At 41.9% G+C, this 26,018-nt stretch overlaps 1 protein-coding gene across 1 annotated transcript in view; it reads left to right on the top strand.

The window, feature by feature from the left end:
• Positions 1 to 596: 596 nt before the first annotated feature.
• The window catches only part of LOC103050792 (acyl-CoA (8-3)-desaturase), a 30,050-nt gene continuing 4,628 nt past the window's right edge, over positions 597 to 26,018 (top strand). Inside the window, exons 1-11 of the mRNA XM_007426542.3 lie at positions 597 to 889; positions 7,968 to 8,078; positions 8,843 to 9,040; positions 9,555 to 9,656; positions 9,807 to 9,935; positions 15,283 to 15,343; positions 16,135 to 16,211; positions 17,324 to 17,421; positions 18,827 to 18,923; positions 20,053 to 20,132; positions 22,608 to 22,733. Of these exons, the coding sequence (XP_007426604.1) occupies positions 698 to 889; positions 7,968 to 8,078; positions 8,843 to 9,040; positions 9,555 to 9,656; positions 9,807 to 9,935; positions 15,283 to 15,343; positions 16,135 to 16,211; positions 17,324 to 17,421; positions 18,827 to 18,923; positions 20,053 to 20,132; positions 22,608 to 22,733 (1,271 nt within the window). The 5' untranslated portion in view covers positions 597 to 697. The remainder of the gene's footprint in view (positions 890 to 7,967; positions 8,079 to 8,842; positions 9,041 to 9,554; positions 9,657 to 9,806; positions 9,936 to 15,282; positions 15,344 to 16,134; positions 16,212 to 17,323; positions 17,422 to 18,826; positions 18,924 to 20,052; positions 20,133 to 22,607; positions 22,734 to 26,018) is intronic.

Raw genomic sequence — 26,018 nt, forward strand, 5'->3', positions numbered from 1 at the left:
TACACATATACCCTAAAATGAAATGGAAGCCCACAGGTATGATCAAATACTCATGTTACAATCTCTGCATTGATGGTATATATATTAATTCTTTCTTGGAAATGCCTTGTCCTGCAGTAGTCTCCCAGACGCTCTACTACAGTACTCTCAAGTAGGCCTTTGGGTGTAGAAATGGGCATTTGGGAAAGGCAGGAATAAACATACCATCAATCAATGGTTGGGAATTACGGGAAGAGTCATAAGGCACCAGGTAGAGAAAATGCCTTAAATTCAGAAGAGCTGCCAACTTTCTTCCTCCTAAACAAAGCATCAAATGGAAGGAAGGTCCTTCCCTATGGAATGGCTTTAACTAAATGGAGGATGTGCTGGGAATACGGGGAGGCGCCCGGAATTTGCCTCTTTTTAAAGGACCACGAGGATGCCGTGCTCTCCAAAGAAATGAAACGCCGCATCACGGAGCTCTAGCCAAGCCACGAGCCGTAAGAGCGCAGGCCTCCGGCTACCGCGGGGGATTTCTTCCAGGGGCAAAACCAGGCCAGCTTTCCCGTGCGAAGGCCGAGAAACCGGCCGCCCAATCGGGTCTCCGAGGGGCGGGCTTGGAGGCCGGCCCAGGCTGATTGTTCGGCGGGTGGCGGTGCTCACTCCATCCGGACGGCTGGCTGCGAGAGAGAGCTCGCCGCGGCGCCTTGAGGCTGCGATGGATCCCCTGCAGATAGGCCCTCCTCCCCCGCCGCGGTTCTTCAGCTGGGACGAGATCAAGTCCTACTCGAGCAGGGCGCCGGAGCGGTGGCTGGTGATTGACAGGAAGGTCTACGACATCAGCCGGTTCCACAAGAGGCATCCGGGGGGCTCCCGCGTGATCAGCCATTATGCTGGACAAGACGCCACGGTGAGAGACGGAGGGAGCGAGAGAGAGGGAAGGAAGGAGGACTGTCTCCAGGAGACCCCTCTGGGCGGCTGTCGGGGACCTGGGAGGGAAAGCGAGGGGAGGGGCGGGGCGGCAGAGATCCTTTGTGAGCATCCTCGGCATTGATGATGGAGGCTGGGAGAGCGCTTGCAGAGAGCTTGGTCGGAGGCATGGGTGCAAAGACGCTTGAAAGACGAGATGTTTTGGGAGTGGCGGAACAGAGTATCCGGGAGCTAAATAAATGCACTTCCTTGTATCACAGTCCACATTATGCTTACTTGGAAATAATCGCTACGTTGTGCAAATCTTTCCAGGAGGGGCATTGTGGCCTGCACCTTCCTTGAACTACCTTGGAAGGTTCCACCCAGCCACGCTGAAGTCCTTCGTATGGGAGGACCGTCCTGTCCTCAAATGCTTTATGATCCATTTGTTATTTGGATCAAAATTAGAGAAGGGGCAACAGTAAGCCTCTGCTCTGGCCACAAGGTGCAGAAGAACTAACAGCAGCTCCTGAGTGGTGAAAGAAAGAACACTCTGCACATGTTCAGAACAACAGTGGCTCAGTGGCTGAGTTTTGGGAGCAGCAGTGATCCAAATAAAGGGAATAGACTGGAGACCTTCTCAGAAATGCAGAGTGGTAGAATGACTTGCAGGATGAAAGAACTTGTTTAAGAGTTCATGTAAGGGAAACATTTTAACATGGCATGAGTGTTCCTGGGCTAGAGGAAAACTTGTACAGTACTGTATTATCACCACCATAGGCTCTAATCCAAGAAAATGGTTGCCAGAATATTCCCTCCACTGTGGAATGTTTATGATCAAAGAGCGAGATGAGAAGGGCAGGAACAAAGAAGCCTGTGTGTGTGGTATGTAGAAATTTACCTCCTTGTGCCAAAAGCAAAAACTCAGTCCCTGGATGAGAGGTATAGTAAATAGTTTGCAGCAACCACACAAATGACTGAGTAGACACTGACCAACACAGCAGAGGTTGTGAAAGAACTTGTGTGGTTTCCCCCACTCTGTCATCATCAAGTGTGTTGGATTTCAGCTCTGTCCATCACTTCTGGAAGATGTTCAGCTGGGAAGCTCCAGTTTTGCTGGAATTTGCCCTGGAGCTCCAATGGTTCAGGGAATATGGTAGATCTCTGACCATATGCCGGGAGTCTTGTTGCCATCTACAAGCCTTCAGAGTAGCTGCAGCACGAGTCCCTTGGAGCACGTTCTCTGAGAGACAGTGGAGGAACTGAACTATGAAGATATCTCTAGCTGCTTCTAGTAACACCTGCATGGGTAGGTGGCACGGCATTATCTCTTTAGAGCAGGAGCCTCCATCCACTTTTGGGCCAGTGGAAACATTGGGAATTCAGAGAACATGTCATGGGGACTCCCACAAAGTGACTGCCATGGAAGTCATGGTCAGTCACAAAACATCCACTTATCAGAAGGTAACATGCTAGAGTTTTTCCCTGCCACCCACTTTAGCCTCCCAAGATGCTTACCTTTATCTTTTCTCTGGGCACAAGGTGAAACAGCTGTGGTCGTCCACATTGTTATTTTCTTGGGATGCCTCTGGGGTCTTTGGGGTCTCTGGGGTCTTAGAGTCATTCTTAGAAATAAAGATAATGCTTGATGCTGACATTTTACAACATAGTAACTTCTAACTGATTTTTATGAAATGAAAACAGTGAGAAAATGAATCAGAGATACATGTTGCTAGTTAGTGCCGGGGAGGAGTTGCCAGGCATGTTAGCATCCATAGGCACCATAGGTTTTAGGGTATAGGTCCAAGGAAGGCTATAGTCACCCTTATATATAGGAATTATAAGGTGGATCCTCTGCTGGAGAACATTCAACCTAGCCACGCAAAGAAATAATATTTTATCTGGTTCACACATACTCTTTTCAAGTGACCCTTATTGCCAAGGATCTACTCCATTCTTGAAGAACTACCCAGTCACTTGGTGCTCACAGTTAACAAAGTCTCAGAATAATTGCAGAATCTTCTTTTTAATTGTACTTCCATTGCTCTCCTTTTCCACAGATATCTCCCTTGTTTTGAATTATAGATGATAAATGTCTTAGTGGGGAACTGGCTATTTCTGTTTTGTAAGGTAGCTCCAGAGAGTGGCAAACTTTCACAACAAGGCCAAATGGAAGGGTCACCCCCAGCAAAGAGTATTCAAGGAGATTCAACCCACTCTATGCCCGGGCCCCCCCATATGTGTTTGTGGATGTTAGTGTTCTAATAAATGTTTCCCCTGGCATTTTTTCTCACCTGACATTTTAAAAAAGCTTAGTTTTCATTTAATTTTACAATAATTAATGGGAAGGTGGTATGTAATAATCATGCTAACACTGATCACAAGGGGGGGAAAAAAAAGACATGATCTTTTGAAGGCTTAATAGTTGCTTTTGGAACTAATTTTAGTAGCTAAAAGTGCATAACATTCTGTTTCTAAGGACCAAGCTCTACATTATAATCCACAAAATCAAGCTGAAGATCTTAGCCTGTGGTGTATCATTTCAGGCTGCAGGCAATAACTTGTACCCTTACACATCTCCCCTTGAAAAAAAGGCTTCTTGCCAATAAAAAAACGAATGTATCAGATATGAGTTAAAGGCAATCATTTTCCTTGATTTTCTAAGGAAAAGTGCTACTAGGAGTGAGACTCACTTTTTCAAGCAGTATCTGTTGGCCTTTGTTGCCTTTCATCTGTGTGCAGTGGAACCCAGCAAGCTTCTCCTTCTCCTGAGGCAGAGCATTGATCCCTCTAACCCAGCCTTGTCAAATAGAATGGCGTCAGCTCTCTGGAGTTTCAAGCTAGGAATCTTCCAGGATTGACTGGCACCAGGATCTGAATTTGGGCTGCCCTTCATGCCAAACGTTGTTTTAACCATTGAATTATGCTCTTCTACTTTCCCCCTTCCCAAAGTCTCTGCAAAGTCTTCTTTGGCTTTGCTTCCCCACTTCTAGCTTTATATATGATGCTAAATCAGGATTCTTGAAAGCAGGGTTTGTTAAATAAGCCATTGTCGATTTGCACATAAGATATGGATTGGTGTACATATCATTCAATGGTGGGCAAACTGAGGCTCTAGGGCTAAGTGGATTCCCTAACTCCTTTTTTGTGGGATCTGAGCCCCTTGAACCACAACTGCTGAAATACAATGACTTGACTTTTTACCATTTTGAGGCAGAAAACACCAAAGCCGGTAGTGTAAGCCCCACAAAAAATATAATGCTTTAAAAAATGCAAAATATTAAAACTTCCCTCTAAACTTAGGAAAAAGCTCCCCAAAACTTAACCATACCCATGTGTACATATAGCCTCATCCACTTTAAATCAAGGCCCTTGCCCACCCCAACAATGAGCAGTGTGGACTCCAGAATGTTTTCTCATTTGAACTTTTGACATGTTCAGGAATGCACTGTAAGTGGCTCTTTAATTCATGTGCTGAATATCTTAAAATGACATTCCTGGTAGAAATTCTGGATGAAGTATTTTATATTAGTAATCTAGATACAATTTTCACTTTTCTTTAAGCTTTATTTGAGAACAACTTTGCAAATGCATGTGGAATTTCTTGGCAACATTCGGAGCCTTTCTGATACTTTTATGGCTAAACGTGATGGTAAAAATAACAGATTTTTATTGTGTCCTGTTGGAGAGACTTTGTAGCTACACAAGGGGGATTTGGATCATGGTGCAGGAGGCAAAATGATAAATAGTTGATTTTTAGAATATATGATATTTCTGTTCTACCTGTATTTGGATTAGACTAGCCATCTGGTGCATTCCAGGTTTCTGTAATTCCTGAATTTCCATCAATGTGGTTTCAGAAGGCTATCCAAGCTATTTAAGTAGGATTTTTGTAATTAGTGTATCATTTCAGGATTTCTCTCTTAATGAGTTAGTAAACTGGAAATAATGTTTGGGATTTACTCATCTATATATTTTTATACATTGCAACCCAAGAAAATAAGGGTCATCTTATAAGTACCACATCAGGCTATTACTTACTTAATCATCGAGAGGAACACGAAACAAAATCCTATTGGAGTGAATAAAGGCATTTTTAAAGAGGATGATTGACCATTTCAGGTAGGGAGGATGACTTCAAATGAAGTAATGATTAATAAAGGATCTGGGGTCCTTTGGACTAAACAATAAATGGCTCCCAGGCCCTTTGAGGATCCATATTGTACCTACTCTCTTCTGTTTGGTATATCTTCACAATCACTTTGCAAGGTTGATTGTTATCTCATTTTTGCCTTTGAGAATGGAAGCTAAAATGTTCAGTCGATTTAATGTGCATTTAAAATCCAACTACTTTGCTAAGAGCAGCCATGGCTGAGCTCTAGTTTGAATCCGAATGAAGTGTCCTCTTCAATGATGAGACCTGAACCCCAAAGTTAACTTAAGCCTCTATCTGCAGTGTTCCTTAATCCTGAGGGGAATCATTTGTACACCATTTATCTAGCTGGACTTTTGGAGGTACTCAGATTTTTTTGTTTACAGTGAACCTACTGTCAAAATCTAGTCCTCATGAACTTGCATTGCAACAATCATGCGACCATTCAGACCTTCTAAGAAATATTAAGGCAAAACACCTCTCTGTGTTTCTGAGAAACACTCCATGTGTCTGGTTCATCACAAATGCAGCAGAAGCCAGGCCTATACAAGCCTCCTTAACCATATGGCTCTGGGGTATACAAATTATCTTTTAAATAAGTAACTCAGGGAGCTAGATATTTTAGCTGGAACATAATGCTTTTTGTGTAATCTGAAACAAAGCTGCTCATCTCAAGAAAGCAAGCCCTGCAATAATTCCAGTTTTTTTAAAAGAAGATTTTCCCTCTGGCATTCTAAGAAAAGCAAGCAAGCAAGCATTTAAAAAAAAAAGTATGAAATCAGTAGCTGTTCCCCATCTGTGTCCTGCCAACTCACAAAGCATTGTGATTCTAGAAGGTGCTGTGCAGATGATCTGCCCAGTGTCGCCTCCTTCCTCTCCCTTTCAGACATTATTGCCAGGTTTTGCAACCACCATTGTGATGATTGGTTGAAACTTATGGTACCACCGTCTTCAGCTCTGGCTGTGACCCACCCACTTTCCCATTTCCAATTAAAAAACGGACCAGGAAGAGTCACTCGTCTCGCTCGCTCTCCCACTCCCACCCCCTTCAGATAAGTTTTCCCAGAGAAGGTTTGATGTTTCTCTCTCTGATGAGGTCAGGGAGCTGATCTGGAAGCTGCTGTATCAGCAACAGGATTAAATCTTTCTTGGCACCGCACCAGTTAAAGGACTAATATTGTCCAGTACATACAACTGCTGGTCAGCGTGTCCTGGCCTTGCCTTTCTGGAAATCATGCAAACGCAACCACAGAACTCTGAAGCATTTAAAGAAACTGAGTCTGGTCCATGTGTTCATGGACTCAACTCCACTTCATAATGCATAGAATATTTTTTGTACAGCCCACGTTTCTAGTTCATTCCTATCATTCAGTTGTCGAAAGATATGCACAGGAGATAAGGATGGAGGAGAACATTTATCCTAAGTACTGAGAGCTTGATAGTGATAGTGATGGACCGGAGGTGCTGTGAACAAAGTGGTCAGAAAGAAGGGTTATTCAGAAGGGACCCTGGATGATTACAAAAGCATCCTGTCATCAGTAAGCTAATTGCCACAGGAAGATACATTTGTTTGCTTGTTTTACTCATTCCCAAAGGTGTTGGGTGGCTGGCAACCTTGACATAAAATAACACCCCCCCAACAGCCTACACACACACACACACACACACACACTGTATGTGTGTGTGTGTGTCTATATCTGTATCTACGTAAAAGTAATGAAATCATGTTATTGATTCATGACACCCATGTTAGAACTTACTCAACTGATCAATTATTATTCAGCTGTTTCATCAGTCTGAAGTTCTTTTGTTTGAGAATAGATACCTTAAACACAGATATAGTATCCCAAGAAAACAGATTTCTACAGCTGCATCTAGTGGCCAGAAGCAAACATTGTAACTTGGGGGTTTAATTGTCTCGGCTGTTCAGATTCCATTCAGGAAGTGGCAGAAATGAACACAAAGGCTTTCAAACCCAAAGGAGAAGCCACTGGAACCAATGTCCTGGCTGGAGGCTAGTCTAAAGACTAACAACCTCTTTGCCACTACACACAGTACAGGTTACAGTAAGGACACTTGGTGAAAAAGGAATTTTGGAATAAAAAAAGATTGAAATACTAAATGAGCAAAGATGGAGTAGCGTTCTGGATTTTTGCAATCTGGATATGGTAGTTCTATTCAGAGTTGCCAACCTAAAACAAATGCAGAGGTGCTTGAATATTTCAAGCAATGGCATATCTTGTTATAAACACTGTAGGAGGAGAGCAGTGTTAGTTTATGGTGGCAAAAAATCAGGAGGAGTTTGCTAGCACCTTTTCTGACTAACTCATTTTATTAAAAGATGTAAGCTTTTGTTAGCTGCAACTGATTTCATCAGATGACTAGAGTGATTAGACCAGTGTTTCTTAACCTTGGGAACTTTAAGATGTGTGGACTTCAACTCCCAGAATTCCCCATGGCTGGCTGTTCCCAAGGTTGAGAAACACTGGATTAGACTGAGGCAGAATTTAAACTAGGGTAAGGTAGGGCAGGGAGGGAGGACCAGACTCCTGATTTACCTTGGTCATTTTAAAACTTGGACTTGGTTGAGGGTTATAAGAGAAATGCTCTTTATTATAGAATAGTTTGCTTCTAAAATGAAGTAATAAAATGAGAATCTTTAACCACCTTGTCTATGTTTATTCAACCGCTCCCTGACTCAACATTCTTAAAAATAGACAACAACATCTGCTCCAGCTTTAACAGTTGCCTTAACTTTAATGAGTGGATGCCTTGAGCAATTTCATTTTTTTCCAGGCTCAGGGTTAGGTTCCTTTAATGAAAAGCAGAGATCTGCTGTGCTGAAACAAAATCCACAGCTCTTCTTTCTGATCATGTTGTGTACAGACCCCTATGATTTTTACCTTGTTCCCTTTTGGTCTTGCAGGATCCTTTTACAGCATTCCATCTGGACCAGAGTCTAGTGAGAACACACTTGAAGCCCTTGTTCATTGGGGAGCTTGCAGCAGACCAACCCAGTTTTGAACCCGGCAAAAATGTAAGCTTTTCTTAGAACTGCTTTGAGAAGGAAGTCTTTGTTGGTGTTAGGACAAATCGGCAGTGAAACTTGGGAACAAGGTCAAAGATACCTTTCTCTGATGGCCTGTCCGAAATGGGAAATACAGAAACATATTGTAAGGGGGAGTGGGGTAAGTCAAGAGGCAGTTTTCAGATGAGAGAAGAGAGGGTAGTGCCAGAACAAAAGAGGGGAAAAGCCAGACAAAACAAAAATAATCAATCAGAGCTTCAACGTGGTGGCAAGATCTAGGAGATGTTTGGAGCGAGAAATCTGAAATGTTTAGAGATGCAAAATGTCTCATATATTCACAGGTGCAGCTTCAGAGTGAAGAATTTAGCTTGGAATGATATCTCAGTGGGAATGAGTTTTCTAAAAAGTATGAACATGCACATAGCCACACATTCTTTATTACAGGGATTATTTTCAGAGTCTTTTGGTGTGCAACTAGAATAGAGATGGATCGCTCTAACATATACTAAGTAGGTCCAGGACAAAAGCCACATTTGACTTTAATTTTATCGACATAAAAGTTGATTCAATTACTTGCCAAATGGATATTGAATAATTTTCCCTTTCTATGACATTTATTGTTACATATTGGTCATAATTTTTGGAATACTTTAAAGGCTTCAGACTTTCGTGGTCTTCAGAGGTTCCCATGGCCCAAGGCATCAGGTTGTCCACTTCTGATTTAAAAGGTTGCCTTCGGAACAAAGGAAGTATAACACTGTGTTTCTCCATAGAAAGAACTCGTGGAGGACTTCCGTGAGCTCCGTGCCACCGTTGAGAAGATGGGACTACTGAATTCCAACCATCTCTTCTTCCTCCTGTACCTTCTTCACATCTTGCTGCTGGATATATTAGCCTGGCTCAACATGTGGTACCTTGGAACATCCTTGGTGCCATTCCTCATCACCGCCTTGCTACTTGGGACTGTCCAGGTAATCTGTTGATGAGATGAAGCAGAACAGAGTGTGAAGCTTCAACAAATTGAAGATTTGTGGTAACTTTAGACCTCTGTGAGAAGAGGGATCTATCTGCATTACCCTTATTTTCTAATTCAGTTTTTCTCTCCAGATAAGTAAATATGTAATCACAGCTCCTTTCAGTTGATCACCCTTGGTTTCCCATTTTGAACAATTGTGTCCATTATCCTATGCTCCTTAATGCAAAGAATACCCCTCCAAATATGTTAGTAATGTTATTTTTTTCTTCAGATCTCTTTGGAGTCCACATCTCCATGAAGCTGTTGGTTTAACTCCTCAGCTCTAAGTCCATCTACCTATCAAACTTGTTTATTGTATTACCCAGATCTCTCCTTCTCTCTTCTCCCCACTGTCAGCCTTCAATCTGTAACCTTCTGAGAGCAAAGACTTTCATTTTTCTTGTTACATTGTAAAGCACCATGAACATTCATGGCATTGTGGTAATACTAGCAATATCAATGTTTTCCAGGCCCAAGCTGGTTGGCTGCAGCATGATTTGGGACATCTTTCTGTCTTTGGCAAGTCTAAATGGAACCACTGGATTCACAAATTTGTGATTGGACATTTGAAGGTGAGTGCAGAATAGGCTTTGCGCTTAGCCATTGCACAGCCTTTGGAGCTCAAGAACAATTGGGCCCCTTGCACTCAGATTTTGTTCTGTCTACGTAAGTCAGAAAATAAATATCCGAATAGGCCTTTTGTCTTTGTCATTGTTTTGCAGGGAGCACCAGCCAGCTGGTGGAATCACTGGCACTTCCAGCACCACGCTAAACCTAACTGCTTTTGCAAGGATCCTGATCTCAACATGCACCCTTTGTTATTTGCACTAGGAAAGATACTCTCTGTAGAGGTGAGACTCGTGGGACTTTGGGAGTGTTGTGAGTAGGGAAAGTTTGTGTATGAACTGAAGCATCAACTCTTTGTGGAGCCCAAACATAACGTTTAGACCTACAGAAGTTGTTACCAGTGTGTACTTTTGAATGTGACAGAATGGAAAAATAGTCAATTACATGACTGGGAGAGTGTTCACTTAACCATATTAACTAGAAATGAAAGTGAGAGTTTCAAAAAGTCAGTTTCTGTCCTGGGCCTACCCCTTTATGTGAGTGAATAGTTTAATGTCCCTGAGGTTTATTTGGTCATTTAGACTGATTCAGAAACTTTCATACGATTTCAACTAAAAAGCATGATTGTGTAGATTTATGTGAATACTGGCCTTTTTCGTATATATTTGACATAAAGGCATAGTGGGTGGGATTAGTTATAATTGCTGTTGGTCTAAATTACAGCTTTAAAAACAGTAAAAAGACTATCAATACAGTGTGTTGATTTTAAAACTTTTGAACTGGCTAAGTTTTAAGTAACATAGAAGTAAGGACAGCTGACTTAAAATAAATGAAAATATGGGAAATCTGAGTGACAAATGGGATGCTTTTTTTACTTCAACTCAAAGCTTCATATGAGCATAGAATACCAGGGGTGAAGGTACTTTCCAGTTTGTTTCGCAAAGGGTCACATGTATGACTGTTTGCCCTTTGGGCTTAAGTTGTGGGTTTGTTGTCAGTGCCATGAGCTTTTGGCTCTCAGGGAGCAATTTTGAAATCAATGTTGTAGAGCTGGAGATGTTTAGACAGCCAGAGAGGTACATACACCGAATCCTCAGGAATATGATAGCTCATTTCACTCCCAGGAGGAGAGCTCCTTTTTTTTCAGGGAGAAAGAAGGTCTTAGGGAAGGAGGATATCGTTTCAGAGAAATGTTCCCAGGGAAGGGACCTAATCTTCAGACAAATGCAGTCAAGCCATCTATATCTTCTCATACTGAGAACATTCCGCCAGGGGGACTGAGTTTGGTTGTAGGCGATTTGATCATTACAGAAACACAGACAGATGGTTTATGATGGGTGTGTGGTCACAGTGACCTGTCTGTATGGTACAAAGATTGCAGATGTCACCCAATACCTAGATAGATGCTAGAAAATGTTAGAGAGGAGGCAGTGGTTGTGGTCCAGGTTGGTTTTAGTGACATGGGAAAATGTGTCTGGCCAGTCCTGGAAGCTAAAGTAGCAGAATTTCGGTGTAGAATTGCTAAGGTAGTTTTCTCAGAAATGCTATGTTTCACACACAGCAAGACAGGCAGAGTGTGGGCTTTTTAATGCATGGATGACTTAGTGGTGTCAGGCAGAAAGGTTTAGTTTTGTAGGCATTGGAGAACCTTTTGGGAGAGGCTGAACCTCTACAAGAGAGATGGGCTTCATTTGAACCAAAATGGAACCAGACTGCTGGTTCATAACATCAGAAAGGTATCAGAACATCTTTTAAACTGAACTGTGGGGGTAAGCCTACTGGTGCTGGGCAGCATCCAGTTTGGAAGGGTGTAAATATTTAGGAAATACTGTTAGGATCAATGTTGGAAGAGGGGTTATGGGTAGTCATGGCAGTCAGGAAAGGAAAAAGAGATAAAAACAGGGAAAAAGACTCATGCCAGCAACATTGTCAGAAGTCCCTGACCAAGATGGAGGAATTGGAGAACTTAGTTTGAACAAGAACATAGATATAATGGGTATAATAGAAACCAAATAGGACCCAGTCATTGTTGGATACAGTCTTTGTAGAAAGACAAGGGAAGAGCATACAGGGAGGTTTTGCTCCATGTATCCAGAAGGGTATCTAGTCAAATATAATTAAAAATATTGGAAGATCAGATTCCTCCATAGAATCACTATGGGTGGCAATACGAGTACATTCATGCCTAGGCGATGAGTCAGAACTACATATCTAGATATCCTCAATGATTTTATTTTAAAATAGTGTTGGGGAAGAGTAGAAAGAAAGCTTTAGATTTAATTCTAAGGCGTCATGGTGATCTGGTGTTTCTACTGTTGAATCAATAGAAAACAGTGACAGTAATGGTATTACATTTAGCACATCTACAAGTGGAAAACTGCCAGCATGATGCACCACAGTCATATTGACTACAGTCCATCATCTGGGGATTCTCTTAGTCCTGCTAGAAGAGCAGATGGAGGTTGTGGCCAGAAGGACCCTCATGTAGCTTATTTTTTTACACGAGTTGCAACAATTCCCAGATTGGGAAATCTTTGCTGTGGTCACTCACCCTTGTCACTTCACATTTTGTCTACTCACTCTATGTAGGGCTTCCCTTGAAGACCAGATAGAAGCTGTAGCTGATCCAGTATAATGGTCTGGGTAATAACAAACTCAGTTTGGTTTGATCTGCCTATCTGGTCTGTTGATCACCTCTAGTATGGGAGCTGCATTGGTTGCTGGTCATTATCTTTAAAGCTTTTTATGGCTCAGGACATGGGTAACTTTGAACTTCCATGTGGAAACTGCCCATCAAGTGAAATCCATTAAAGCCCTCATGATAAATAAATGATATCGCTAGAATGTATATTACAGCATAAAAAAAGGTTAACCAAGTTCAGGAAAGGCTTTCTAGCAGTGAAAGTTAAGGCTTCCTTCAGGAAAAACTGTTCTAAGGAAGAGAATGAAAAGGAGCATAAACTCTGACAGAAAAAGTGTTAGGTAATAATAAGGATTTTGAGGAGCATATGACAAAAAAATATAAAGAGGAATAATAAGAACTTCCTGAAGATGGGCCACTAGACAACAAAAGAATGAATGGGATACTCAAGGAGGATATGAAGTTTATCATTACAATTATTATTTTTGCATCTTTTGTTGGTTCAGATGATACAGGATAGACAATGGATCTTGTATTGACTTTCTTAGGAGGGGTGTTAGAACAACTAAAACAATTGGAGGTAACAAGAGAGGATATTGTAGGTCATCATCAGAAACTACACTAACAAATCACCCGGTCCCCACTGCATTCACCTAAGTATTCTTAAAGAACATAAAGGTGAACTTGTTGATCTTTTAGCAAAAATATGTAAATGCTACTTACATCAAGTTCAATGGACTGGATAGTAGCCAACATAACGCTAATTTTTAAAAGGGAGATCCAGAATATTATAGATCAATCAGTTTCATGTCAGTTCCAAGTGAATTGGTAGAAATGATATTCACAGAAAATGTAACCAGGTACATAAGAGAACAGGCTCTGCTGAAGGAAAATCAGCCTGTATTCGGCAGAAGTAAATCCTGCCTCACCAACCTTGTAGGATTTTTTGAGAATGTCAGCATGCTGTAAACCTGAATATAAAAAAAGTGTTTAACAAAGTTTCTCATCAGAGGTGCTTGAGAAAACCTAGCAGCTAAAGATAAGAGGACTTTCCCTTGCTAGATTGCTAATTGGTTAAAATCAGAAAGCAAAGAGTAGGAATAAATGGGCAATTTTCTCAGTGGAGGGAGCTAAGATCTGTGGCAAGTGGTGAGCTGGCCAAGGATGCACATTATGCTAAATTGTTCAGGATAGTAACAAACAAAAGTGTTGGGGATACCCTAACTTACAAAGAAGGCAACTGAGAAAGAACATGCCTGAACACGTAAAATCATGTGTAATGTGGAGAACATGGACAGGGAGAAGTTTTCTCCTTCTCTGAAAAGACTAGGACGAGGAGTCATCCTGTAAAGTTGCTTGGAAGGAGACTTAAAAGAGACAAAAGGAAGCACTTCTTTGGACAATGCGTAATTCACCTGTGGAATTCCTACCACAAGGCTGCACCGTAGCAACTAACAGGTTGATTTAAAAGAGAACTGGATACATTCATGGAAGACTAGTCTATTAGTCTGGAAGACTCAGTGTTATCACCCAGCTGGGGGTGGGCATACAATGTGCAAGGGGAACAGCAGTGGAGACCATTAGGTTTCCATGCGCTGCTTGGAAACACCTCAGAAAAATCTGCTTGGCCATTGTGAGAGACAAAATGCTGGACTAAGAGGAACCACTTAAGAGCTATTCTTAAGTTCTTACTGTATGTTTTTATCCCCAAGTAAGTATGAATAGATTTATTACTGTAGTTTCTAATGCGTTGTCTTGAATGGATTATTCATAATTTCCTTGACGACAGCAGCAGCAGCAACAAAAACCTATTAAAGGATTCTAGTTTTTTTAGGGGCTAGATTATGGATGAAAGAAATCATACAAATCCACACACAGTACCTCCTTTTAGTCTCATACTGCTTTGATTGTTTAAGTATGTGAGAGTATTTCAAATTCTTTCTTTGTCTGGGGGATCCCTTTCATCCATTAAATCTTTGTGCTAGCCAGATTTCATAGTAGAACCTCATTGGTTGTTAGCTGTCGCCTTATTTCCCTTGATAAGCCTTATTATAAGTAAAGCGATAAAGTAATAAATAAACCCTTTCTTCAACTGGTGAGAAATAGCAGGGACAGTTTACTGGTTTTAGTTTCTTTTGGATGAAAAATATTTGGAGACTGATGTCATCTTTGTAATGTTCTATGTGGACATATAAAGGCAAGGGACAAGAGAAGGGAAACAGGGACTTACACATGACAGAAAACAATTTGTGTTCCTCAGTTTCATGTTTCACCCGTCATGTGGGTTTAACTTTCCATCTGGAATCATACTGTATATCATTCTCACTTCCTTCCAAACTGACGACTGCTGTCCCCTCTTTCTTCCTTGTACACTCGTCCATCTTCTCCAATTTCAAGGAAGAGAGGTGATCATCTACTGGGAGCCACATATATATTTCCTGATCATGAGTTCCCAAGAAGATAGGGGAAGTTGCCAGGGCAATTCCCTGGAGTTCTGGGGGCTGCCTGCCTGTGAGGTGGCTCCTTCTTTTTGCTGGGAGAGTGGCTTCATTATACAGGCTGGGTGCAGATACAGACCTATGAGGATCAGCTTCTCTTGTAGACCAAGAGATTACAGCTTCCAGAATTCTCTGCCTGCATAGTCACTGCCATATTATGTATTAGCAAGTCCCCAAAACATATTGCGTGTTAGTTCTTAGAACTGCTGCACTTATGGCTTTACTGAAGAAACTGCAATTGCGTTTAGACTCTGTTCTAATCTTATTTGTGTTGTGCTGACGGATATATACACAAAATCTTTTATAGGTCAGGGCTGTGGAAACACTGGCACTGCTAAGATATCTGGAAGGAACAAGCCCAAATGATACTCCTCTTGGGACAGATGATAGAGAGTCATAGATAGACTTACGTTTACCAAGGCCTGTTTGTGCATTTATCTGGTACGATTTGTTGAGCGTTGACCTGCTATGATCCTTTCCCCCCACTCACAGCTTGGCATAAAGAAAAAGAAGTTCATGCCGTACAATCACCAGCACAGATACTTCTTTATCCGTGAGTATCATTTCCTTTCTGAGATACCCATGTTCTCAAAGATATGAGAAGAACAGAGATTGTTGTGGTTTTGCTGCCATTGGTTGAAAGGAAAAGCGAAACCCTGTTGACCTGGGAAATGTGGAGATAACTTTTTCCTGCAAAAAATGTCATCTAGTTATATTCCTGCCAACGATCATCAGAAGGAGACCATTTTTGCAGCCTGTGAACAATATTACTATGGCTGTTTCATATATAATCTCAGATGTCTCTAGCTATCAAATTATTTTTTTAATACTCTATGGCAAACTGCATCACACCGATGAAGCCTTGTATCCCAGGGTTAACACAGGCCTGGCTAGTCTATTGGTCCACCTAGCTCAATATTATCTGTATCCCATTTTAATACTTGAAAAGATGATTGATATAGATGCATATGACAAGGGAACTGAGCCATGATGAGCCAAATGGGATCTCTATGGTTACAGACAGCCTACTTATTGTGGGAGTAAATATTAGCACACTTTTTACATTCCCATCTGTTGTGCATGTGAGGCTCGAGGTTTGATCCATTAAAAACAATTCTTAGGTCTTCCTGACATTTAGACCTAGTGAGTGAGTATGTAACTCTTCTCTGATTTGCAGGGAAGTCAAACCACTACTTCTGAATCTTGACAAAGTCCCCCTCCCACTCAATAAATAGGGAATGGAGAAAGTGAGATCAGTACCTTCTTTACATATGAAACTGAGCTGTCCTGTCCCTTGCTTTGAGTTGATTTCACTTAGGCATGTATCTTTTCATTCTTCCTTAGTTGGTCCACCAGCTCTGGTGCCTTTTTACCTGCAGTGGTATATTTTCTACTTTGTTGTTCAGCGCAAAAAATGGGTGGTAAGTAGGATGCCTGAATTCAGCTTTTTCAGTTCACCCGCCCTGACGTCAAGAGAACACATTTCTTCTAGTATCACCTACTCATTGTTTCAGCAACTCACAAATCTATGCTGGATAGCTCCCATAGTCCCTCTTGGCTTTCTCATTCCATATCTTACATGGAAGGTTTAAAATTTTATGTTATATTTGTTTGTCTATCTATCTATCTATCTATCTATCTATCTATCTATCTATCTATCTATCTATCTATCTATCTATCTATTTATATCCATATGTTGTTTTCTCCCTGAAACCGAGAACATCCAGTGACAGCTGTAAAATCTGCTGCTACCTGTTACATTGGAGATGAAGTCAGGTGACCAGTAGCAAAGAGGATCCGGATGGTGCTTATTGGCCATTTCAGCTGATGCAGGCATGCCCCTTCCCTGCTAGTCACAGTCAGCCTTGCCTCTTCAATTCTGCTATTGTCTCCCTAAAGAGCTAGATCCAGCAGCATGGTGCTGGTGGTCCACTGCATTTCCATGGTACAGCTGTCTTGCTTAGTATGGAATCCTCTTTGTGTTCCTCTGGCAATCCCATTCTAGCTGTGTGCAAATCATTCCCCACTGCAAACACATATTTACCAGTATGGCACAATATGACATACAGACGGATGTTGCCATTTAACTTCCTCCATGGAGTGGTGGAAGCAATTGGTTGCTAGCCAAGCTCTGTCTCGCTATCCTCCTCCCCTGTTGCCTCCAATTATGGCCTGCTTAGAACACAGTCCTACAATTTATGGTCCTTATATCAGGGGATTGAAAAGTGAGTAGTACTGAAGAAGATTGGCTAGCCTAACTCGCTTAATTAAATGTAGTTTTTCTTTTTTAATTGAGCTTCAAGCTTATGCTGAACTTTAATGAATGTGAAATTCACACTTCAGGCCATGGGATGCTTTAGGAAGGGATTATATTTCCACTGTGGCTCACAAAGGAGGTTGCATTTCCATTGTGGCAAAATAAAGGGGGCCACAACAAAAATGTGGGTGGGTTTTAGGGCTCTACAGGTGCATCTTGGTGGGGAGGAGCTATCATATTCTATATGATAGAATATTTCTCTGTTCTTTGTGACAGGATTTGGCTTGGATGGTGACTTTTTATCTCCGGTTCTTCCTAACTTACTCATTTCTACTAGATCTCAAGAGCCTCTTGGGTCTCTTTCTCCTGCTCAGGTAAGTCTTATTTGATCCCACACTTTTCCTGATTTCTTTGGGTTGCCATACCATGTTCTTGTAGGCAAAGGTAAGCATATCAGCCTTCTCCAGCCACATGAATTGGCCTTCGAATTCTCCAATTCCCAGGACATTGTAAGAGTTGATTTCCCACACAGTTGGAAGGACACCAGTTGGGGAATAAATACACGCATCCACACTCAGAGCCAAACCCAGAATTTTGCTTTTTGTCTCGCTTGCCTGTTCTAGACCAGGAATGGAGTGCCTCAGCCTTCCCTGAGAGGGATGTCATGGGATGGAGTGTGTTCATGTACAATGCCTTTTTGCATCCATAGATGCACTGGGTCTTCTCAGAGTTGCTCTTCAGCAGATGGCAACACCTAATCAACCTTAGTTGATCTTGGAATGTAAGCAGGGTTGACCTTAGTTATAGTACTTGGATTGGGGACCCCCTGGAAGTTTCAAGGCTGTTGGTTAGACTTGGAAGTTTTTAAGACTTCCTGGAAGAAGACTGTGACAAATCCCTTCCCTCACATTGCCAAGAACATGGCATAGATATGGTCATCTGGAGTTGAACTCCACTAGAATATGTCTTTGTCTTTCTTTTCCTTTTAATCAGACTCAGGGTCAGGGCCTCTTCTCACATCTTCCCAGCCATTATACTGACACACATTTTCTTAGTGGAAAACTAATGCTAAATAGCTACACTCTGAGTCTATTCTTACCATGCATATAGATTGATTTATTGATTATGTGCCATCAAGTTGTTTTCAACTCTTAGTGACCACATAAATAGATTTCCTCCATGAGAATATAGATTAATCTGCTCTAATTCACAGGGACGTCTGCAACCCCAAAACTGGAATTCTTCCTCTCCTAACAATGAGAGAACCAATTTGGTGTAGTGATTAAGGTGCTGGGCTAGAGACTGTGAGTTATAGGCCTCCCTTAGGCATGAAAACTGGTTGGGTGACTTTGGGCCAATCACTTTCTCTCAGCCCAACTCACCTCACAGGGTTATTATTGTGGGGAAAATAGGAGGCAGGAACATTATGTACGCCGCTTTGAGTTGTACAAAATAAAGGCAGGAAATAATAATAATAACAACAATAATAATAATAGAGGTTCTTAATATGCCACAGTCTGTAAGATCCTTACTGTGAACGAATCTGCAGTGAGTGATCATGAATGTCTTTGGTAGCTCATTTTTTGCTAGCAAAGAGTGTATCTCACATTTGGTTAGTTTTCTTTTGCTTAATTTTTTTTCTAGTTACATTTTCCTCCTAATTCTGCTCCTCTCCTGGTGTTTCTGGGCTACTTGCAAACTGCTTTGATTATTTGTACTTTTGAGTAGGCTGTCGTTTGGGAAGGTGGAAAAATTATAATCTCTTTTTTTGCTGTGTAGAGTCATAGAAAGTCACTGGTTTGTCTGGGTGACACAAATGAACCACATCCCAATGGTCATTGATTATGATAAGAACATGGACTGGCTTTCAACCCAGGTGAGATGCACATCCTCCCCACCCCATAGTTAAAGTATCTACTGAAGTATAAATGCAGTGTAATAGATGGGGAGGAAGAAAGCAAAAAGGAAAAATAAAATGGCCTGAAAAAGAAGTCCGGTGTGAGGCAAGAACTGCCTGACCTCGAGCTTTGATAGTCTTTAGATCAGACTATGATGAAATAGATTTTGCCCCTTAAAATCCAAATAAAAACATCTGGAGATGCAGGTCAAGACTAGCTTCTGCCCTGGGACAAAAGCACTCCACAGGACTGGTCAGGTGCCTGCAGTTCCTTGAGAGGCTTTTGGGGTTGAGATCCAGTTGAGATTTCCTGCTGCTCTTTGAGATTACAGAGAGATTACAGATTACAGATTGAGAAATAAGGTTTATCATTTAAGGAATAGCCGCATGGGTTTGGTTTTTTTTTTTGCCAGGGATTACAGATTACAGATTAAGAAATAAGGCTTATCATTTAATGAATAGCCGCATGGGTTTTTTTTTTTTTGCCAGGGATAGGATGATCAGAGTCCCTGCAGCCATACCCTAGAAGGCATATGTTAATGTTATTGCTTCAGTGCTGGTTTTCTGCAGTTCACACTGCAAGTGGAAAGGCATATGTTTTTAATGGTCTTGACAGCATCCATGTGGGTGTAAGTTGTTCACCTTGCCCAGCTATCCCTTAGTGAAAAATGAGGGATTCCTTGTGAGTGCAGTTCAGGGCCAAATTAGAAGGCAAGCTGGGGTAGGAACTCCATGGTGAGTCCTTTGTGAGCAGAAAGCTGATATGATGATTGCAACATTACGTCTTGTCTCCACTTTCTAGGATCATGATTTTATTTGTGCCACAGAAGGGTTGGCCTCTGAATTAGAGCTAGGCTTAGGTTCTGCTTTCCCGGAGTGAAATAAAAGTTATATCCTTAGAATAATAGCGTGGTTCACTTTATAAATGTTCTGCTTATAATGGACTTATCATGGAGTTCTTACACTGTGTCTTTATTTTGGGCCAAAGTACAAAGCTCTCTGTTTGTTCTAAAATAAAGCTTGAGGGACAGATGCAGGCATGGAAATGTCCAGCTAGAAGTGAATTCAATGCATTCTCATAGTTGGCCTATCTTTCTTCCCTTTTCAGCTCCAGGCAACATGCAATGTAAACCAGTCCTTATTCAACGACTGGTTTACTGGGCACCTCAACTTCCAAATTGAGCACCAGTAAGTACATTTTCCTTAGGGGAAATAGAAATTTGGGGAGGGGGAATCACAGTTTCAAATATTAGATAACCCAAAGCCTAGAAAATAAAGGGGATCTATTCCATGTTGACGTGACAAGCATCATTCATGAATTACCCACGATGGCTGCAGAAAGGGGTACAAGTCCTGTAACTCTTGAGCTGTGGCTGAACTACAGCATACCTCACAGATAGCCATCCTGGCTGGGGCTGCAGGGAACTGTGGATCAGCCCATCTGTAGTGCCATCCTGCTCTAGCAAGTGATCTTTTTGGATGCTGAAGAGGGCATTAGGACTCACCTTTGCTTTTTTCTTCTTCTTGAAAAGCAAGGCTAATATTACTTGCATGCCATCCTCTATAAATACTGTGCTTATAATGTTGAAAAAAATCTTTCCAATTCAATTTTCCCTCAGATATCTAGGGTTTTTTGTTTGTTTGTTTGTTTTGCTCCATATCCCCATGGCACAGTCACCAGCACATAAATTTATATCCCTGCCTTACAGAACAATACAAGTCCTACTATCTTATGCCATGTTATCTTACATCCCTTGGGAATCCCATTTGCCACTCAGGCTTGTAATTTATCATCAATTACGAAGTCTTGTAATCGTCACAGTTCTGTAGTGTATCCTTCAAGCTTATTTAGATTATTTTATATCCTAGACCAACTTTTCCATTCTGTATCATATACTTCTCAGTATCAAAAGAGGTTTTTGAATCAGCCTCCAGTCAAGAAATTTGGTACAGAGTGCCAATAACAACATAAACTATTTTATCCAACTGTCATCAAATTATTTTTCTGTAAAAGAAAACCACCACCATACTTTATCATTTGTTCCATCACCTAATACATAATAAGATGTCAGTTCTACTGGCCTATAAAGGGATGGAGAAGGCCAAATCTCCCCAGATTTTTCAGTAGGAGTTACAATAGCATTTTCCCAAGTTTGGGGCAACCTCCAAGTAGAGGATTTCATCCTGTGAAATTGAATTCTATTCCATTTCCTGAGCTGTCTGTGTACCATAGCTACAGGTGGATGGATTTCTCCTAGTCTTTCTGATTACCCTTCAAGTCAGTTTTACAATACTTACATTTCAAAGTTCTTTACATGCCAAATTCCATCACAGAATTAAATTCTAATTTTCCCATTGGCTTCCATTTAGATATTGCTTGATAATTGTGTTTACTACATCTTTCACTAGTTGTTCTCACCATATTTGTCTATGTCCCAATTAGCCTTTCTGAAGTTTCACATAGGAAGCTGAATGAAGAGGAAAATAAGGATTATGCAGATTAAAAATCCTCAATAAATCATCAGAATCATTCCAAGGAATATCCAGTTGACTTTCACATCTTTCATTGTTGCCTTACCCCCAAATAATTTCCTCTTTCCTGGGAACTTAACCCAAATCTTCCCACCTTCTCCTACAAATCCTGTTCTTCGTTTTTTAATCCTTAGTTCCCTTATCCCTTTGTCTGCTTATTCTCCAAATGTTCATCCTTATTTTTCCCTAAGAAAATCAAAACTGCCTCTCCCTCCTCCTTCACTCCTCCTGATATCCCAGATGTAATATCACAACCAATTTTCTCTCAACAAATCTGAATACTCCAATGAGGCAATAATTCCATTCTGTGCTTCTCTTCTCTGGCCCTGTGTGCCTTCTGCCAGCATGGTCTTCCTTCACACATAGCACCCTCTCCTCCTCTCCTCCTCAGTGTGTTGAATAGTGTGAGTGGCTGGCCTATAAAGGCTGCACCTGACTCAGTCAGTTGACATACAGACTTGCCAGGCCCCAATAGAGACAAGGATGAACACGGTTAGAAACTACATTTGTTATATTGCAGGAAACCGGAGCTATAACAGTTAATGATTTCTCAGTGAGTGGAAACAGTTCAGAGCTTTTCTGCACTACAGCAAGTTGGTCATGCAGATCAGCCCTCAGAATTTATAACCAGGCAGATTTTGAATAGTTTGCCATCCACCCTTTTTGGAGAGGAGACTTAGATTTCTTCTTATCTCTAGCCTTCCTAGCGTCAAGGATGGGTGCTTGTTTACATTCTCTTCATTCTAGGCCTCCCATTCAGATAGTTCCATCAAGTTAGATTGGAATCTTTCAGCCACTGAACCCTGACAAGACCCATGACAATAATCTGTTACTGTAGTCAAGGGAAAAAGATGGGCAAGATGTAGCCGAAGAAAGAAAACCCTGTGTGCAAGCAATCCTGGATAGACCTCTGCCTGTTTCGCTTAAGAACTCAGTCAGGCTAGGCAAGAAATGCCAGAACTATGCTTAAGCTCTTCTTCTGAACCTAGCTACTGCACAGCTCCTTTGGGAAGAGGTCACTGGGCTTGAAGGCATGGTCATTTCATTGTTACAAGAAGGGGAGCACTAGAATGCATGGCATCTTACAATTCTCTCTGTCTGTCTCTCTTTCTCTCTTTTCTTTCTTTGCAGCCTTTTTCCTACCATGCCTCGACATAACTACTGGAAGGTGACCCCCTTGGTGAAGTCCATTTGTGCAAAGCATGGCATCCAGTACCAATCTAAGCCTTTGCTCACAGCTTTTGCAGACATTGTATGGTAAGCACTGGCCCTGGTAACAAGGTCGAACCTTTTCCGCTTATTGGAAAAGCAGTTTCCTTTCTGGAAAGACACCTTTGGAACGAGTACAGAAGATGACCTTGACAGAAATATGCAAGAACTATTACCTAGGCGGAAGAGGTTGAAACATTTTTTAAGTCCAGAGAAATGAGATAACATTCAGAATCTGCTCAGGCAGATGCTGACTTGATTCACTGAACTATAAGGAGGAGAAGGAGGTACAGCACAATCAGACTTGCAATATTCTGTTCTTATATCCAGTTTTAATAAAAGTAGCTTTAGACTTCCTGTGGAGTCGATTTCATTAAGTTGCAGATTTTCAATCAATCAAATCTTTATGATGGTCATAGACCAGCATAAGGAGGGTGGAGTACAGTCAACTGAAAAGCATAGAAGATACATAAAAATTATGAGAAGCTAGAAGATATAAAAATATATATTAAAACAAAGTATATATAAAACAAGAGTCTAAAAGAATCTACAAGGTGGAGTAGGAGCATTAGATGCGTATAAGACAGCATAAAGGTTAGTATGTGGAAGACTATATCTGTCAAATTACAGAGCACTCTAGTATGGCGAACTAGATGTTCATTAAGTCTAGTTTATGGCACAGGTCATCATCCAATGAATTTTAAGTGCTGCTGCGCAGAACCTGTAACATTGTATGTTGTGGCAAGATTGGTATCTGAAAACAGCAGGGAAGTGTAGAATTATCCTGTGTGCCCTGGTTATTTATGCAGTAATGGTGAGATGAGGCTAGTACAAATGTCTCTGTAAAATACAGGCACTGTAGAAGCACATGCTCTGTTGTTTCTGTGTGTCCAGAGTCACAGGGGCATTGTCTTTCCAGGTAAGGAATCTTCCTGTATCGGCCTTCTAGGACAGCTGAGGAGAGGGCATACTATTGTGCCAGAGTAAAGGTCCTCCAGTGTTTAGGTACTTCGAGTTTAATTAAGTATGCCATAGGAGGGGCAGAGTACCTGTTGGATTCACTGGCAATAAAGGTTGGGGTTCTGGCTAGATCCAGTTGGCGCTTTGTGTCTGCTACACACTGTTTAATGAGTGCTTTGACCTGATCATATCCCATGCTGAGTAGAAGACCTGCAGAGAAGCCCAAGAATGAGATTTTACTTGCCACTGCCTGTTTCCATGTGGATTGAAAATCATCACTCATAGTTAATGGGGCAAGGCCATGGGAAAAAAAGGGTAGTCTGAGCCAATAGTTGAGCATGGTCACCCACACTCTAGCCTCCACTTTCATGAGGCCTGTCTCTAGTTGCAGGGTAGCATTAGAGACACATTCTGGGATTTGAAGGGCTAGAAATTTGGATTGTACAAGTTCTAATGGTGCAAAATTGAAGAAGGGGCTCAGTTGGGCACCATAGAGAAGTTGTGCTATTGGCTTGGCTTTGAATAATTTGAGTGCTGCAGGTATATAGTGGCCACCTCTTGTCTTAAGGAATTTAAGGATGGTAGATGAGCTCTTCTGTGCATTTTCAGCAATGTAGTCTCTATGGGCTTTCTTACTGCTGGCAGAATGAAAGACTACCCCCAGGTATTTGTAACAGGAGACCTGCTCTATCCTGTGGCCGTCTATGCTCCGGGAGTGGCTCTTGAGCCTTTTGGCAAATGCCATGATTTTAGCTTTCTGATAATTAATTATAATTCTGATCAGTTTAGTTTTCTGATCTAACTGGTCTTCCTTGCAGTACTGTGTTAGTATTCTCAGTGCTCTTTTAAGGCCAATAGGTCTTCTTGAAAGTATTGCTGCATCGTCTACACCATTTAACTGGAGCAGGATTGGGAAATGATTGCTGTCAAACTTAGGCAGAACTTCTAGGGCCTTGGCATAAGGGAGAAGGTCCCTAGCGACAATTATATAGTCAATTACACTCATTCTGGAGCCAGATAGGTAGGTGAATTCAGCTGGATGGTCACTTTCAAGGGCACCATTTAGAATGTGCAGGTTTAGCCTGAGGGCTGTTTGAGCCAGGCAGAGGCCTGCAAAGTTTGATTTCTGATTTTTTGAGCAGCGGATGAGGAGGAATCTGTCAGCTTCAAGGTTGGGTGGTGGACATTTGTGCTGTGCGTAGAGGGTGTGGTCACTGGGGCCCAATCTAGCATTGAATCCCCTCCCAGGACCTGAAATGCATTTGAATTCAACAGTATAAGGTCAACAGCATAAGTTTCCAGTTCAGCCCACAAGGCTGTGATCTGGAGTTTCTGCCTCACTGGGGGCATATAAGCATTTATTATCAACAGGGCATGGTGGTTGATTTGGGGGAGGGGCCTTGATATGGCATGTAGAGTAAAGGAGACTAGGACCCCAGGGCTCCTTTCACTCTTTTGTGCTTTACCCCTGGTTCTGCCTTGACTGTGAATGAGTGAAATCCATTTAGTAGCAGTTCGTCAGCAGTCCATGTTTCCTGAATCAATATGATGTCATGGTGGGAGAGGAAGTCCGTAAAACAAGGATCTCTGGTGGATGCAAATCACCCAGCCACATTCCAGGTTAGAAGGGTGACCTTATACTGGTCACTTGGATGTCAGGTGGTTGTACTGGGAACCAGGGGCTGGGTGGGTAATTTTTGCAGGGGAGGTAGCTTCACATTAGTTGATGGTTGAGATGGTTGTAATTGTGTTTCCCTCTGGGGCGGCGGGGAGGTGGGTACCATCAAGTTCTTGCTCTTCCTTGTCTGCCATCTGTTGGTCCATCAAGCCTCTCTTCTCCTCATGAGAGGCAGGGGAGCTTGTAGTTCTGGCAAGGAGACCAGAAGAATCAGGGCAGCAAAGTGTGGATAGCTGGCAAGCGGGGATCCCAACTGTTTAGCAAGGGGAGCATCCTTCGACTTGTCCAGTGAAAGAAGAGGTGAGCGGTGCTGTTTCTCCTGTTAGTCAGGTTCCCTCAAGGCCTGGGGAGGCTCCTTAGATTTGGAAGCAGATGAGGCTATACCTCCAGACTGGGTTTCTGTAGTGCTTGGCTGAGGTTTGTTTTGTTTGCAAGGCAGCTTCTTTTGGGCATCAACTACTTGGGACTGCATGGGTTCCTTGCATATTGCTGGTTTGGAGCTCTCAGTATCACTTTCATTGTTTCTGGTGAGGAAGTCAGTCTGCTGACAGCTTTCTGCATGTCCAAGTCAAAGGAGAGGCAGCGGTGTGAGATGGTTTAGAAAGTGGAACAGCTCAATGGGGCAGATGCATTAAATTGGTGTTGGACTTCCAGATCGCTACCAGCACTGGGAGGGCATGTCAGAATTTTGTTTT

The sequence above is a fragment of the Python bivittatus genome, unplaced genomic scaffold (assembly GCF_059951505.1).
Source record: "Python bivittatus isolate LINGU-HERP-01145 unplaced genomic scaffold, Pbiv_v1 ctg000480_np1212, whole genome shotgun sequence".
Classification (NCBI taxonomy): domain Eukaryota; kingdom Metazoa; phylum Chordata; class Lepidosauria; order Squamata; family Pythonidae; genus Python; species Python bivittatus.